Source organism: Callorhinus ursinus, unplaced genomic scaffold (genome assembly GCF_003265705.2).
Source record: "Callorhinus ursinus isolate GAN/ISIS: 27379988/994484 unplaced genomic scaffold, GSC_fseal_2.0 scaffold20, whole genome shotgun sequence".
In the NCBI taxonomy this organism is placed as follows: Eukaryota; Metazoa; Chordata; class Mammalia; order Carnivora; family Otariidae; genus Callorhinus; species Callorhinus ursinus.
Genome location: NW_027397082.1, coordinates 423,181 through 438,075, shown reverse-complemented (window position 1 = coordinate 438,075; position 14,895 = coordinate 423,181). Strand labels below are relative to the sequence as shown.

Genomic DNA, 14,895 nt, shown 5'->3' with positions numbered 1-14,895 from the left:
GAAAAATACAAAGCAAAGGGCAAGAATAAAGACAGTGAGGGCACCTGGGTGGCTCAGTCGTTAAGTGTCTGCCTTCGGCTCAGGTCATGGTCCCAGGGTCCTGGGATCGAGCCCCGCATCGGGCTCCCTGCTCGGCGGGAAGCCTGCTTCTCCCTCTCCCTCTCCCCCTGCTTGTGTTCCCTCTCTCGCTGTGTCTCTCTCTGTCAAATAAGTAAATAAAATCTTTTTTTAAAAGAAAGACAGTGAATCAATTCGGTGATTAGCAGTTTAACTGTGTCATTGTGAAGATCTACACGGTCCCCAGATTAACCAGGTATACTCTGATTCCATGTTTGGAAGACCTGAAAACATTTTGGAGTTTAGTTTTCTTTCTTTGGTTGGGGTCTCAGCCTTCCTTCTGCTGAAGAAAGTCACATGGACAACCTGGCCCATGGGTTAAATCAGATTTTGGCGAGTCCTGAAAACGTATGGGAGAAATAAGACACCGCAGTCATCCTAAACTGCTCTTGGGGTTTGGGAAGCTAATTCATCATATCCCTTCCCACCAGATTCTGAGTCAATCATGAAATTGGCACCAGAGTCTGCAAGGAGAAGGAAGCCAGCTTTATCAACAGCAAGCGTGGACTGGAAGACAAGTCAGAATGGGGTTCCTGATACTGCCCCCTGAACTAAACTTCCCCACCCAGTCCCAGGCTGCAGAGGAGTGCAGGGTGATGCGAAGGCTGGTGAGGGCCAGCTCCAGTGAGCTTGTCACCTGGCAGGCAGCTGGGGGGAGGATGAAGGGACTGCACTTCTTATCTCCCTGAGCTAGAGCACCTTAACCCCCACCTGTGTGGAAACCGTACCCATGGGTGCTGCTTTCCCCATCTCACCAACCAGAGGGGTCTCACTTCTTCCTGGAAGATAACCCTAAGGGAGAATAGGGCAGGGTGTTATACTTCTCTGAGAGCTCAGCTGTGTCATAAAACCCCTAAATGTGTGGGCCACGGCAGGAACCCACGCAGCTGAGGACCGCCCCCAGCCCTGAGCCCCCTCATCACCACGGCAGCTGCCCCAACTGGTAACAGTGTATTAGGACTGGAGGTTTCCAGGGGCTGCGATGGAATTCACAGGATCTCTCTCTACCCCTTGCTTTCGTTTTCCAGAAAGAACATTGGAATGCAATGAGTAACATCAGCGGTGATGTTATGTGGGGAAATCTTCTAATCTTTTTCAGTTACACTAATTTATGAAAATAACCAATCATTCACAGACTTCTGTACTTTATAATTAGTAACAAATTTCTTACAGCACACTCCCTAACCCATCAGACCCCCCAGTGTGCACAGGGACTTGTGGTTGAAAAGTGCTGCCTTGACCTCATTTCTTTTGAAGAAGCATTTAAACTGAAGTACTTTGCCTTTTCTGAGCCTCATTTTTCTGTATCTTCATCAGTAAAAGGAAGAATTTGGACTAAATAGGTACCAGAATGCTGAAATTGTCTGGAAGAAAAGAACCTTCCTAACTGTCACATCAAACAACCATGATTTGGGAGCATTTCTGCATATTTAGAACCTTTGATTTGTGTTCACTTGTATCTGCCCATCCACCCATTCATCTACCCAATCATCCATCCACCAAGCATTCATCCATTCATCCATCCATCCGTCCAACCATCCACCAATCACCCATCCACCCAACCATCCATCCACCAACCGTTCATCCATCCATCCAACCAACCATCCACCCACCAACCATCCATCCATCCATTCATCCAACCATCCATCACCCAATCACCCAACCATCCCATCCCTCTAACCAGCCATCCATCCACCAACCATTCATCCATCTATCCAGCCATYCAATCATCCATCCACCAATCACCCATCCACCCAGCCATCCATTCACCCAACCATCCATCCATCCATCTACTCATACATTCATATATTCAATGTTTACTACATGCTAGACACTGGGGAAACAATGCTGAAAAGAGACAGGACTCAGTCTTCATTATACTCCAATGGAGGGAATGATCATCAGTCCATGTTGATGGCAACTGTGACTGCAGCCATCACCAGGGGGCCCTGTGAAGGGAGATCTGATCCCAGAGGCCAGGCCAGGAAGGCTTTGTTGACAAGTGATGAGTAGGGCTGAGACCTCCTGGGGAAGAGTAGGAAGGCTCCGGGCTCCGGGCAGATGCACTGATGGAGAGGTCCAAGTGGGATGAGACAGGAAAGGTAGGCCGGGGCCACAGCTGATGGCAAAGTGAAGCCACCGAAGAGTCTTCCCACTAGGGTGACGGGATTAGGCTTTTATTTCTAAGCCATGTTGCTCAGGCTGCAGACTGGAAAATGGAATGATGCAGCCAGAGTGAGTGGGAGAAGAGGCTGTAGCGCCCGTCCAGAAGGGGTGGGGCCAGCAAGTAGAGGGAAGCGGGAGGTGGCAGGGCCCGAAGCGAGGCAGTGCGGGGCTTGAGCTTGCTTTGCCTTGGGAGCTCTGAGACCTTGGTTCCAGTCTTAAACCTCTCTGGGGATATTTCTATGTGTGTGCAATAAGGGCCATCTACTCTGCAGAGCTACTGAGTGGATTAAATACAATCATAACTGGAAAGTGCTTAGCATGGGCCTGACCTTAATAAATGCTCAGTATGTGGCAACTCTCCATCTGACGATTCTGCTTTATGGTTTTGTTGGTTCTCTTGAAGCCTGGTAGTTCAGGGGCCATGCTTGTTTTTTCTCAATCAGGCTCCTTCCCCAAACATTCCTAGTTGGCTCAAGTGTACATCTTCAGAACTGTGCACTTAGGAGGCCATCTGGACGTGATTGTCTCCAGCTAGGGTAGTGGGGAGGGCATCTCTGTTGTCTGCTCAGAACTTTGCTGCAGCAAATCACCTCTCTTCCCAGGTTGCTTTACCCTATGTTTCACCCTTTCTTGTGCTGGGGGTGTGTGGTCTGCACCAAGGAGACCGCATCCAGACTCATCCTACAACCTCAACTCAAAGGCAGTGCCCCCTACAGGCTGAAAACCTTCCACTTTAGAAGGTTTTGCACAGCCAAGCCCACAAGAGCTGGCCTTTGGATTCTGAGCAGCATCTCCATCCCACACATTTTGATACAATCTTGAAGCACAAAAGGACATTATGTAAGCTTCAATTAATGCAGAGCCCTCACGGATCAGTTCTTAGGATTTTTCCTGCCCTTAGGCAAATTTACTTCTGACAAGTGGCTTTAATCTGGTTTTAAAAAATTGCTTCGGATGGGCAATCAAAGAAATTGCTGGTGTTCAGCTTATGCTAAATAAACCAAGCAGGGTTTTTATGTGGGGGGAGAGTCGTGTGCCTCACACTCGGTGGGAATTTGCTCCTGGTTGTTTTCTGATAAGACCCACAGGTTTTCAAGCTGCCCTAATTGAGTGAATCTATCCATCTTGTCCCCAAATGATAAAGACTTCATTCCGCCTGAAGGGAAGCCCCACAGTCCCCCTAAACTGGCGGCTCCTGTCAGAGGCAGGGACAAGGAAGTGGTTTTATTTGTCTTCTTACCCGCGTGGAGGGGGCTGTGTTCTGTGCCTCTGGAGCAAGCAGACGTATGTGGGAAGGACTTCATTTCTGAATTACACACCATTAATCTCATTAACTGCTAAGTGCTGTGACCCCGAGTTAATGGGTGGGACACAAAATGTAAAGTGCTTGTAAAAAGGAAACTGGCCAGATGTGGAGTGCAGAGTGGTTGGTTCCAGAATAATCCAACAGCGCTGCGGCTTGTGAGCCCTCCCGAGCCTGGTGCTTCCGGGGGTGGTTCCCCATGTGGCCGTCAGCGCTGGGCCACGGCTTTCTGGGTGCAGCCGTCCTTGTGGCCAGCTGAGGATTAAAGGGATTGTATAACTTGGCCTCTGAGTTTTCTCTTCTTTGCCCTTGTCAGCTCTGCTTGTGGGTCTGAAAATACAAATCTGGTTGAGACAGTAGCCAACTCTTTCTTGGGTCCCTCTTGAATATCTTCCGTGCCTCAGGCACATCATTCGTGTGTCAAATGTGCAGGAAGAGGCATTACATGAGGATGTTTGGTGTAGTGATGATGCGCACACACCCCCTCAAAGATGTCCAGTACATTTCACAGGTGAGGGGCTTGGAGAGAGGCTGCAATGGAGTCAGGGTAAGAGACTCCAGGCATGAACCACTGGTTTGTCACAGTTCTGGAGGCTGAGCTCCAACATCGAGGTGCCAGCACATACCATCTGGTGGGAGCCTGCTTCCTGGTTCATAGAGGGATGATTTTTCGCTGTGTCCTTGCAAGGCAGAAGGGACAAGGGAACTCCCTGGGGACTCGTTTATAAGGCCACGAATCCCATGCATGGGGGCTCCATCTTCAAGACCAAGTCACCTCCCCAAAGCCCCACCTCCTAATACCATCCCCTGGGGGATCAGGTTTCAACACATGAGTATGAACTGGGGGGACACAAGCGTCCGGTTTCTCTCCTTGGAAGTGTGTATTCTTGGAGGCAATACAGATTATTTTCCGAACCTTTCATTTTGGAAAATTTGAAACCTCAAAATGTTGCGAGAAAGTACAATAAGTACCCATATACCTATATTGTGCCGACACGGTCGGTTTCTGATGAGACCTTTCTTCTTGGCTTGCGGATGTTGGCTTCTTGCTGTGTCCCTCATGGCTTGTTCTCTGCGTGGCACACTCCTGGTGTCTCTTCCTCTTCCTATTAGGACACCACTTAGATTGCTTTAGGACTCAACTCCTATGACTTTATTTAACCTATTTACCTCCTGAAAGGCCCCATCTCCAAATACAGTCACATTGGGGGTTTGGACTGCAACATATGGATTTTAGGGGGACACAATTCAATTTCTAAATTTTAATAGGAATGTATTCCACCTTGCTACTATGTGCATCCCTGATAAATGGATGTATATGCATTGCCTTGCATTCGAAAGCTAGAATTTTGGTAGTGAACGTGTAGAGTAGAATCTTTTCTCTGGTCACATTCAGAACACTGTGGGTCTGTGAATGGGTCAATGTATATATATATGTAACAGTTGCAAGAGCATTCCATAGATTTTCCTTCCTGTAATAATTTCATTATTTTTTCCCCTAAAATAATTTCAAAGAACATGGTAAGAGCCCTAGAAAAACCATGCTTCTATTGACTTTGTCTTGTGCAATTTCTCTTGGTGCTAAGAGATATATGATCATAACAAGGACATAGAATCACATCTATGTAAAAATAATAAAATTGCATCCTTTAACAAATTGTGCAGAAAAAAAGGAAATTCACCAGAACACTTCAAGTGGCAAGCATGTGGGAGATGTTTTCGTCTACATTTTCAAAATGTTGTGTTGGCCATATATTATTTTAAAATTTAAAAAATGCATTTAATGAAAACCATGCAGAATTGAAAACCCCAGTCCAAATATGGCAGGTGATAAACTATTTTACAGTACCTGGATAGCTGGTTATCTACAGCAAATCCATAATTCTGAGCCATGTTCCCCTAAATTCCCATAGTTTTGCTTTACGTGCTGTCCAGCTAAGTAAGTTCAAGTTAAGACAAATATGGGTATGAAGGTAATTCAGCTCCCAAGAATTTTATATATAGGTCACATGTAGGAATTCCATAGCTAAACAGAATTGATTTTTGGCTGACATCCCTCACAGTACCACATGTTGAATTAAAGAATCAAGTCAACTATTCTCAAAAATAGCTCTTTATTTCGAAGCATGGCTTTGCCCGCTTGTGCCTTTTCCCCAAACATCTAAAGATCCTCGTTGAGTACTTAGGACCTCCTTGTAAGTTACACAGAACTGGTTCAAACCCTCTATTATGATTTATACCTATTGAAAACTTTCTGATTTCCCTGCATTTTGGACTACTGTGACTATGTTTTCATATTTCCTGTTCACAATTGACCATCATGGACAACTCCAAGCTGAATGTTTTGAGATTTCCTGATTTGGGGAGAAAGTAAGGGCACGTGGAGGGTTATGGGAGGGGGAGGATGGGGGCGTGGTCTCTTCATGGAGAGGAATGGGCTGCATGGGGATGCTGTGTTTTGTGGTCTTTAGAGGGGAAAGGGTGGGGGTGATTCTGCCTGTGATGTGGCTCTGGACGCACATCCACGAGAATGAATGAAACATCAAATGTTTTCATTGTTGGCAGTGCCGTGTACCGAGGCTCCTGCTCTGCATCTGAGGGTGCCACCAGCCTGGATCCGTGCATCGTGTCCCCGGAGGTGACTGAGCCAAACAAATGCCCACAGGAAGCCAGGGGCCCAGAAGGTTCTCCACTGCCCCGCCCAACAGTGCCCTGGGAGCAGGAGTGCCCCTCTGCCTCCATGCCCTTTGCCGAGGGCCCCCTGCAAGCTTGCTTGGCAAGCCCAGTAGCAGCACCTGAAGATTGGCCCCTCATTGGACACCCCAGGAGGGAACCTTCCCCAGATGCCCGTGGGGAGGCCCCAAAAGCGTCCGTCCCTGAAGGGGGCAGTTCTACTCAGTGCAGCGTGGACACTGTCGTCCCCAGTGCCAGGCACACATTGTCTTCCTCCAGCCGCACTGACCAGTCGCCGGGGGTTTCACCAGTACCTCCCCAAGAGCTGATGAAGGGACAGCTGTGTGAAAAAGATGGCCAGCCTGGTGATTTCAAGTCCCAAGGGAACGAGGCTGCAGGTGGCCTTCCCCTGGCAGAGTCCAGGCAGGGGGCGGCTTCTGTGCCAGAGGCCCCACAGGTCCCTGCTGCCGCTCAGCCAGGCAGGGCGAGCTCACCTGGCCTGGAGGAGTCCCCCGCGAAACCTGAGACCCCGACTCCGCCAGAGCCAGCCCCCGGAGCCTCAGGCAGAGACAGATGCCAAGTGGAGGTGCCGCCTCAAGCTTCCGCCGACGGCTCAGGATTCCTCGGGGCCTGCCATGCCACCAGGAGCCCTGCAGGGGCTGCCCAGGAAACAGGCACAAATTCCCAGGAAAGCAGCCAGCAGCAAATGGGAGCCCATCTGACGCACGTCGAGCCGCCCTGGGATTCACGGAGTCCTGGCCCAGCACCCGGGGCCGGGGGCTCTGGGAAGGAGACCGTGGGGGCCAGCAGTGCTCAGGGTCGCTGGCAGGCAGGGTGGCCGGGAAGCGAGCCCAGCGCAGCCGTCTGTGCTGTAGCAGGCAACCAGCCCGGAGGAGCTTCGCTTGAGAGCACAGAGCCCTCCCCACGAGCCCTGATGGAGGACACACGTCCAGCTTCAGGCTCCACTTCATCACCAGCTGTTCAAGCCTCTGCTGCTGCAGGAGGATCCAGCTGGTTGACCGGGGAGGTGGTTTCCGGGGCTGAGATGCCAGTTCTTACGGATATGGCCATAGAGTTAGCAGATGCAGGGTTGGCAGGATGGGAGAAGCTCGCATCCGATCTCAGAAGGGAGGGAGAGGGTCTAGGAGGGAACCGTGCAGAGGGTCCTGCCCCTTTGTGCCAGGAGGACAGGGGAGAGGTCTCAATGAGGGACCAGAAAGTCCAACAAGGGGCACTGCCCCCGGCCCCAACCAGTGTATCAGACGAAAGGGCCAGAAGCTCACTAGGGCCAAAGGATGAAGTCATGACCCCTGAAAGCCCCGCTGTGGCTGAGGAGAAGAGCAGACTACACAAGGCCAACTCTAGGGGACAGGAAGAAGTCCCAGAGCCACTTGACAGTAGAGATCCTGAGAAGCCATGGGGAGAGCAACCCGGGGCCTTAGGCTGCAAGCCCAGCCCAGAGGTGGAAAAAGAGGAGGTTTCAGAGCGAAGCCATGATGTGGACAGCAAAGTGCATTCCGGCACCGACTCAGCACAGCCACACAGAAAGGAGGGTCCTGGGCACGCCGATCGGCCCGGCTCTCCATCAGAAGACACAGTGTGGAGCTCGGTGACCTGTGGGAGGTTGGGAGAGACCCACGGGGTCCCTGCCTCTGGCTCACTGCACAAGCTCCCCGAGAAGGATCTCGCCCTGCCCCCTGGGCCGGATGGAACTGGTGAACACATTCTTCCCAAAGAAGCTGCCTGGGAGGGGCCGGGATTGCAGACCCAGTGTCCCAACACCCTTCGGGACGTGGGGGGATTGGAAAGAATGGACTATCTTCCTGCTTTAGAATCTGAGAAATCAGGTTTCCTGTCAACTCCTGCGGCAGAGGTCATCCCCAAAGCCCAGGAGGCGGAGAGCCCATCTGACACAAAGATGAGGAGCCGCCCATCTGCGCAGAGGCCCAGCAGCTGTGCTGGGGAGGGCTTGCTGACATCCCCGGGCCAACCTTGTGGGCTGGGGCGTGAGGCAGCTGGTCAGGAAGTCCACGCTGATGGGCCATATCCCCCCGAGGGAGAGAATTTGGCAGCAGACTGTGGGCTTACGATGCTCAGCCTGGAGCAAGATCAGCAGGGAAACCCGTCCTGCCTAGGGGACAACTGGACACAAGTAGCTGCTTCTGAGGAGCCCCCAGTATCTTCTGAGAACCGTCTCCAGCCATTGCAATCAGAACCAGAAGCAACCATGCCTGACATGCTCGGGGAGAAGCCCCAGCAGTGTGCAAATGAGAAAGAGACTTATGCAGGTGGTCTAGGCTTTAAGAACCTAGACACAGATGCTTCTCCAGCCCACCTACCTGTGGAACCTCTGGCGGATGTGTGCTTGCCCACTCGCGGGAGAGAGGAACAAGTTTCTAGATCAGAACGTCACGGGGAGCTCCCCAAAGGCAGCCTGTCTGATGCGCCTGGTTCGGCTCCCAGGGACGTGGTTCCAGAGAGTCCTGCGACAGAGCAGCCAAAACTGTCAGCAGCAATAGGACTGGAGTTGTCTGCGCGAGGGCAGAATGAGCAAGAGGGAGAATGCAGTGACAGCCTGCCTTCCAGAGTCTCGCTGCCTGCAGCAGAGGCCTCAAAAGACTCTCCTCTTACAGGTCACTGGGGCAGAAAGGAGAGTTGCTGTGCACAGCAGGGGCCCAACAAGTCCCAGCAGGAACTGGCAGATGGGTCGCAAGCCAGCAGCCGGCATGAAGAAGCATGTCTCAGGGATGCAGAACTTTCTGAAGCAGCTGACGCTCAGCCCCCGCTCCAGGGGTTGGGTAAGACAGAGAAGGCAAGTGAGAACACAGTGGGGACCCCACCTTGTCAGCCTGACTCAGTCGCTCTCCTGGATGCAGCCCACGGCCCGCCAGCCCCGGCGCCCGCCAGCCTTAGAGGCACACCCAGCCAGGATGCCCCAGACAGAGAGGAGTATGGGGAGACGCAGGGAGGCAGGCAGCAACCCGTGCCGGCCCCACAGAAGGAAATGGAGCACCCTACCACCTCTGATGCGGAGGCCCCAAGGCTCCTTGGAAGTTTCCCAGCGGCCGAGGATCAAGGCGCCGATGGTGGGGCTGCCGAGACTGCCGGGGATGCTGAGGAAGGGCCCCTGGGGATGCAGCGGGCTCTGGAGGGGCCCGCAGAAGTTTCTCGGAGTGGTGGCTCCCTTCAGACTGAGCAGCGCGCCTCCCCTGAGAAGGAGGCTTCTACCTTTGCCCGGGGTGAGCCAAGCCAAGCAGAGCAGCTTTCGGCCAGTGGCCAGGGTGCCTTGCTACCAGCCGGAGAGCTGGGGGGCAGTCCCAGGAGCAAGGTGGATATTCCTGCAGCCCAGGCTGTCCCCAACCCAAAGAAACCCCTGCCACCTGGGCCACCAGAAGAGGCTACTCCAGACACTCCTTACCTGCATATCGATGGTGCTGCCGGGAAGGGGGCAGGCCCCTGTCCCATAGAAGAGCCCCTGCCGGCCTTGGAAAATGCCACCTCCATGGAACTTTCTGCAGGCCTGCTTGGCCCTCTGTCACAACCAGGGGCGGCCAGTGGGGAGGTCTCTGTGGTGCACGTGAGCAGTGGAAGCCCCAGAGCTGGAAACGCTGAGGGACCCGCGGACTCCATCCCCTACCTGGACGGGGCGCTGCTTCTGACCGAGAGTAAGCAGATGACAGGGGCGGGGGAGGAGGCCAGAGCTCCTGGTGCGGACCCAGAGCCCGGTGGGCCGCCAGCGCGCCCTGCCAGCGACGAAAGCATGGCAGGTGAAGCAGCAGGGGAGGCAGAGGGCAGCGGGGAGAGGATGATAGAACCTTCCAAGGATCCGAGGAGGGGCGCTTCGGGTGGTGTGGACGCAAGCTCCAAGCAGATCGGCATGATCACTGGGTTCCCTGACTTCAGGGAGCACATCACCAAGATCTTTGAGAAGTCTGTGCTCAGAGCCCTGACCGCTGATCGGCCCCAGAGTGCGGCGGGAGAAAAGGCAGGAGCAGAGGGGAACGTGAGGGGTGAGGACCTCCTGGGGCCACACCCGGAGAAGCCTCCAGACGGGGCTCAAGGAGTGGCCGTCGCCCCTCTCCCCGCCCTTCCTGCTGGACTCGGGGTGGATGCAAAGGAGAAGAAGCAAGAGTTGCCTACAGAGGCTGAGCTCCCCTGTCTGGTTGCCCAGGATCCCGCTGGAGGAAGGCTGTTGGGTCTGGCGGCGCCAGCCGCAGGGCCAAACCTGTCAGGTGCCGGCGTGGGGAAGGAGATGACCGGTGTCGCACAGACTGTGCAGGAGGGTGAGAAGCCAGAAGGGGCTGGGGAGGCTGGGCCGGGCCTTGGCGGTCAGGCCCCCTCACAGCAGGGCAGGGGCCAGCAGGAACTAGCCTCGGGTCCTTCCCTGCCCGCAGCTGTTCGGGAGACTCCCGTGGAAAAAGCTGCTGACTTCCAGGTGGATCTGCAGAGCCACCGAGAAGGGGCCTCCGTTCCAGAAGACAGAATTCCTCCTGGAACATACCCCCAGGAGACATCCACCGGTGCCAGTCAACCCAGAGAGGATGGTGCCTGGGGCTTTGCTCACACAGGGGGTCCGAGTGACATGCCAGTGTCCACCTCTGCCCTGGGAGCATCTTCTCCCCATGGGGGTGTTTCAACTGTGGCCGAGGCCATCCGTGAGCCCTGGACCCCCGACACCGTCGGGGGGGATCAGAGGTGTGGAGGTGGTGCCCTGAGCAAGCCGTGCGCTCCTGAGCTACAGGCTACACAAGCATCCACTCCCATAGAGCCCGGCTCGGTGGCAGGAGCTGCTGGGGAAGCGGAGGGTGATGTCGCCTCGAGCACAGCTGAGACCAGGGTGCGTGTGGCTGGTGACCCGCCTGAGACAGGTACTACGAGGATGTTCTCTGGTGCTGCTCACGGGGACGCAGGCTGCTCTGCTGGGGCCCCAGGCACAGAGGATGCAGCCACTCTGCGAGGGGCCGGCCCGGCCGTGCACCTGCTGGCTGAGGAGCAGCCCAGGCCTGAGCCCCCGACTCCTGCTGGGGGCGGGAAGCTGCGAGTCTCTTCACCTCCGGAACCTGACGAGCTTCAGGACCCGAACCCCCAAACCCTGGCTCTGGGAGTGCTCCACCCCGAAAGGTACAGAAAAGGACAAACTCCCAGGGGGACGTGGGGCCAATGTCAAAAGTGAATCCCACCCCTGTTTTTAAGAGTCAAATAGACGGGTGGTTTTTAAAAAAGCTAGGTTTTCTATGCCTAAATGTTTAAATTTACCTGCTTGCAACCTTTGGATATGCTAAGATTCTGAGAAAGGTGGGAGAAATGGGTGGAAGTGGGGAGCTGTTTGTTGGACACAAACAGAGTCCTGTTCACTCTCTGTGTTCTTCAGTTCATTTCACTCAAACTGTCTGAAAAGCGTGAAATGTTTACTGGCTGGCCACGCTCTTGGGTCATAGGTTAGAGTCAATCATATGTTTTTCCGGAGCCCAAATACCTTTGCTTTTGAATCTGGATTTATTTATACAGAGAGGCCTAAATGATCCAAAAGCATCTCAAAACCATTGACTGCTGGAAGCTGATTTTTTTTTTCCCCTAGGGATTTTGGGGTAGTACCTGCTTAAAGCTTGAATTGGGAAATGGACGTTTTCAGTCACATGTGGAGAGAAATACCCTTCTTACCATCTGTGGCTTTCTTTATATTGTTCCAGAAGAAGCCCCGGGCCTGGCCCATCCACCTTACCTTCAGTTCCTGAGAAGGATGCTCCAGATGCCCCAGGCGAGGTCACCTCAGATGAGGCCAGAAGTGCGGGCGGAGCAGAAAGGTCAGTGAAAAGGTGTCAGCCTTTGGAGAACCATGAGGACTTCTTTGGCAGAGACGCACTGGATGTTTTGCAGAGGAGGGTTCTGTTTACACACGAGTCCTTATATAAGCAAGAAGCAAACAGCCTTTCCCATTCTTTATACAGGTAAAGCAGTGCCCGAGATGACGGAGAGCTCCACTGTTATACACGGGATGGAGTGTATTTCACATCTAAGCTTACTACCTTAAAAAAAAAAAAAACAAAAAACGAAGAGCTTTATTGAGATGTAATTCACATGCCATACAGTTTGTTCATTTAAACTGTATAGTTCAGTGGCTTCACAGAGTTGTGCAAGCATCACTACAATCAATTTTAGAACATTGTTATCCCCCCCAAAGAAACCCTGCACCCCTTGGACATCACATCCCAACCCCCAGCCCTAGACAAGCACTAATTTGAGGCAAATGGGTTCAACACTGATTTAATCTCCGAAGCAGGAGTGTCTACTCACCAACCCCCGTCACATTCCATAGAGATCTCAAGATTAGGGGACAAATGACAGATGTAACTGTGAATCCTGGATGCTCACACTTGTGTGAGGTGTGCCTGCTGGTTCTTTCCTGAGTGAAATGCCACCTAAGATTGTAGAAAAGCAGCTGCTCAGAAGAAACTTCCCCAGAAGGTTCATCCTTCTGGGGAAATGGAGATATTGTGAACATCCTTAGACCTCCGGCTGTTCCAGTGCTGTGTGTGTGTGTGTGTGTGTGTGTGTGTGTGTGTGTGTGTGTGTGTGTGTGTGTGTGTGTGAGTGGAGCAGGGTTGGACTTTAAATCAGTACCTGTGGCAGCCCAGTGTATTCTACCAAACAGCTGCAGGCATTTTAGAAATGATTTGATTCATATTTTGCACATGCGGAAAGAATGTACGATCACCTGTTTTTCGAGTCTGAGCACTTCCCCCGACACCCAGCTGCTTTTCTGCCCTCACAAGGGCCCCTCTTGTAATTCTGGGCTGGCGAGATTCAGGCGCGTGCTGCCCAGGCAGATGCAGGTGTAAGCGGCAGGGGACACTTGTCTCTGCGGCTGATGTAGCACTTAAGTCCTCCTGCGGCCCTTGCTGGTATGTCTGTTTGACAGTCCCAGTTCAAGCAGGAAAAATATCTAACCAGAAAAATCCTCTCCCTCCCCACCAGTGAGATATTAGCACCTTTCCCAAAGTCCCTGGAGGTTTTACCCCCTTCTTGGAGAACTTGGGGCCAGATGTTTAGTAAGTAGTTCAATAAATAGTTCATGGCTTATCGTTCTAAGCACTTAAACATTTTAAATCATAATTTCTAAATTAATATTAGAACATCTCTAAGGAATAGAAAAGTAGAAGGAATAAGAGAAAAGGCCACAACCTTACCACCTAATGATTGCTGGTATTTATTATGTTGTGTATTTTCACCCACCGTTTTCTCTAAATATCTGCAGAGTGCTTTTCCCCTCTGCCATCGAAGCTCTGCAAGCATGTCTTAGTGGCTGAGGGTGTCTGACTTAGCACAGTTGATTGAGCGGCGGACATTTCGGTGATGAGCAGTGTTTCTGTTCCCTTTGCCCTGAGGGAGGGTCCGCCAGGGGGTAGACTCTTAGACTCTCTGAGATGCACCATCCGACTTGGCAGCCGCTCGTCACCTGTGAGTGGAGGTGGGCTGTGAGTATAAAATACATACCGGGTGGTGAAGATTTAGTATGAAAAAAAAAAGAACATAAAACACATGATTCATAATTTTTAGGTTGGTATATGTTAAAAGAATATTTTGGATGTATTGGGTGAGAATATATTATTAAATTTCATTTCATGTATTTTTTTTTAAAGATTTTATTTATTTGAGAGAGAGACACAGCGAGAGAGGGAGCACAAGCAGGGGGAGTGGGGGAGGGAGAAGCAGGCTTCCCGCCGAGCAGGGAGCCCGATGCGGGGCTCGATGCGGGGCTCGATCCCAGGACCCTGGAACCATGACCTGAGCCGAAGGCAGACGTTTATTTTTATTTTTATTTTTTTTAAAGATTTTATTTATTTATTTGAGAGAGAGAGAGAGAGAAACAGTATGAGAGGGGAGAAGGTCAGAGGGAGAAGCAGGCTCCCCGCTGAGCCGGGAGCCTGATGTGGGACTCGATCCCAGGACTCCGGGATCATGACCTGAGCCGAAGGCAGTCGCTTAACCAACTGAGCCACCCAGGCGCCCCCGAAGGCAGACGTTTAATGACTGGGCCACCCAGGCGCCCCTCATTTTTCATGTGTTTCTTTTCCCTATTTCTAATGTGGCTACCAAAACTTTTAAAATCACATATGTGACTTTTGCATTCTTGGCTTGCACGTGTGACTCAGAGTCTACTTCTGGTTAGATCATTTGGCTCCACAATGTGCACTGCCCTGGTCCTTGACGCAGGACGCCTGGCTTTTCCTGTCCTTTGGATTTCTTAGGAAAAACGCCTGCCTCCGTCTCATTGGCTGAGGATTCTCAGAAAGAATTCTGAATGGACCCTCCGCTCCAGCCTGCCAAGTGGGGTGACCTCCGGCTCCCCTCCCTCAAGGGGAATTACGGGGGCAGCAACATCCGGGCAAAGAGGCGGCCACAGATTCCACCTTAGGCTCAGTAGACCATCGGAGTTCTCCCGGAAGAGACCCGCTCTTTTCAACAGAAATAGGACACAAGCCATAAATGTAACCCTAAATTTACTATAAGCCACATTCAAAACTAAACAGAAACAGATAACATTAATTTCAATAATATATTTTATTTAACCCAATATATCACAAATATTATCATTTTAACAAGTAATTGATATAAAGATGATTAATTTGAAATTC

The 14,895-nt window shown here is 52.1% G+C and overlaps 1 protein-coding gene across 10 annotated transcripts in view; it reads left to right on the top strand.

Moving 5' to 3' along the window:
• The window catches only part of TACC2 (transforming acidic coiled-coil containing protein 2), a 207,225-nt gene that overhangs the window by 54,373 nt on the left and 137,957 nt on the right, over window positions 1–14,895 (top strand). For all 10 annotated transcript variants that reach the window (XM_073904071.1, XM_073904069.1, XM_073904068.1 and 7 more), the window contains 2 exons: window positions 6,152–11,380; window positions 11,950–12,063. In XM_073904071.1, coding sequence (XP_073760172.1) covers window positions 6,152–11,380; window positions 11,950–12,063 — 5,343 coding nt within the window. The remainder of the gene's footprint in view (window positions 1–6,151; window positions 11,381–11,949; window positions 12,064–14,895) is intronic.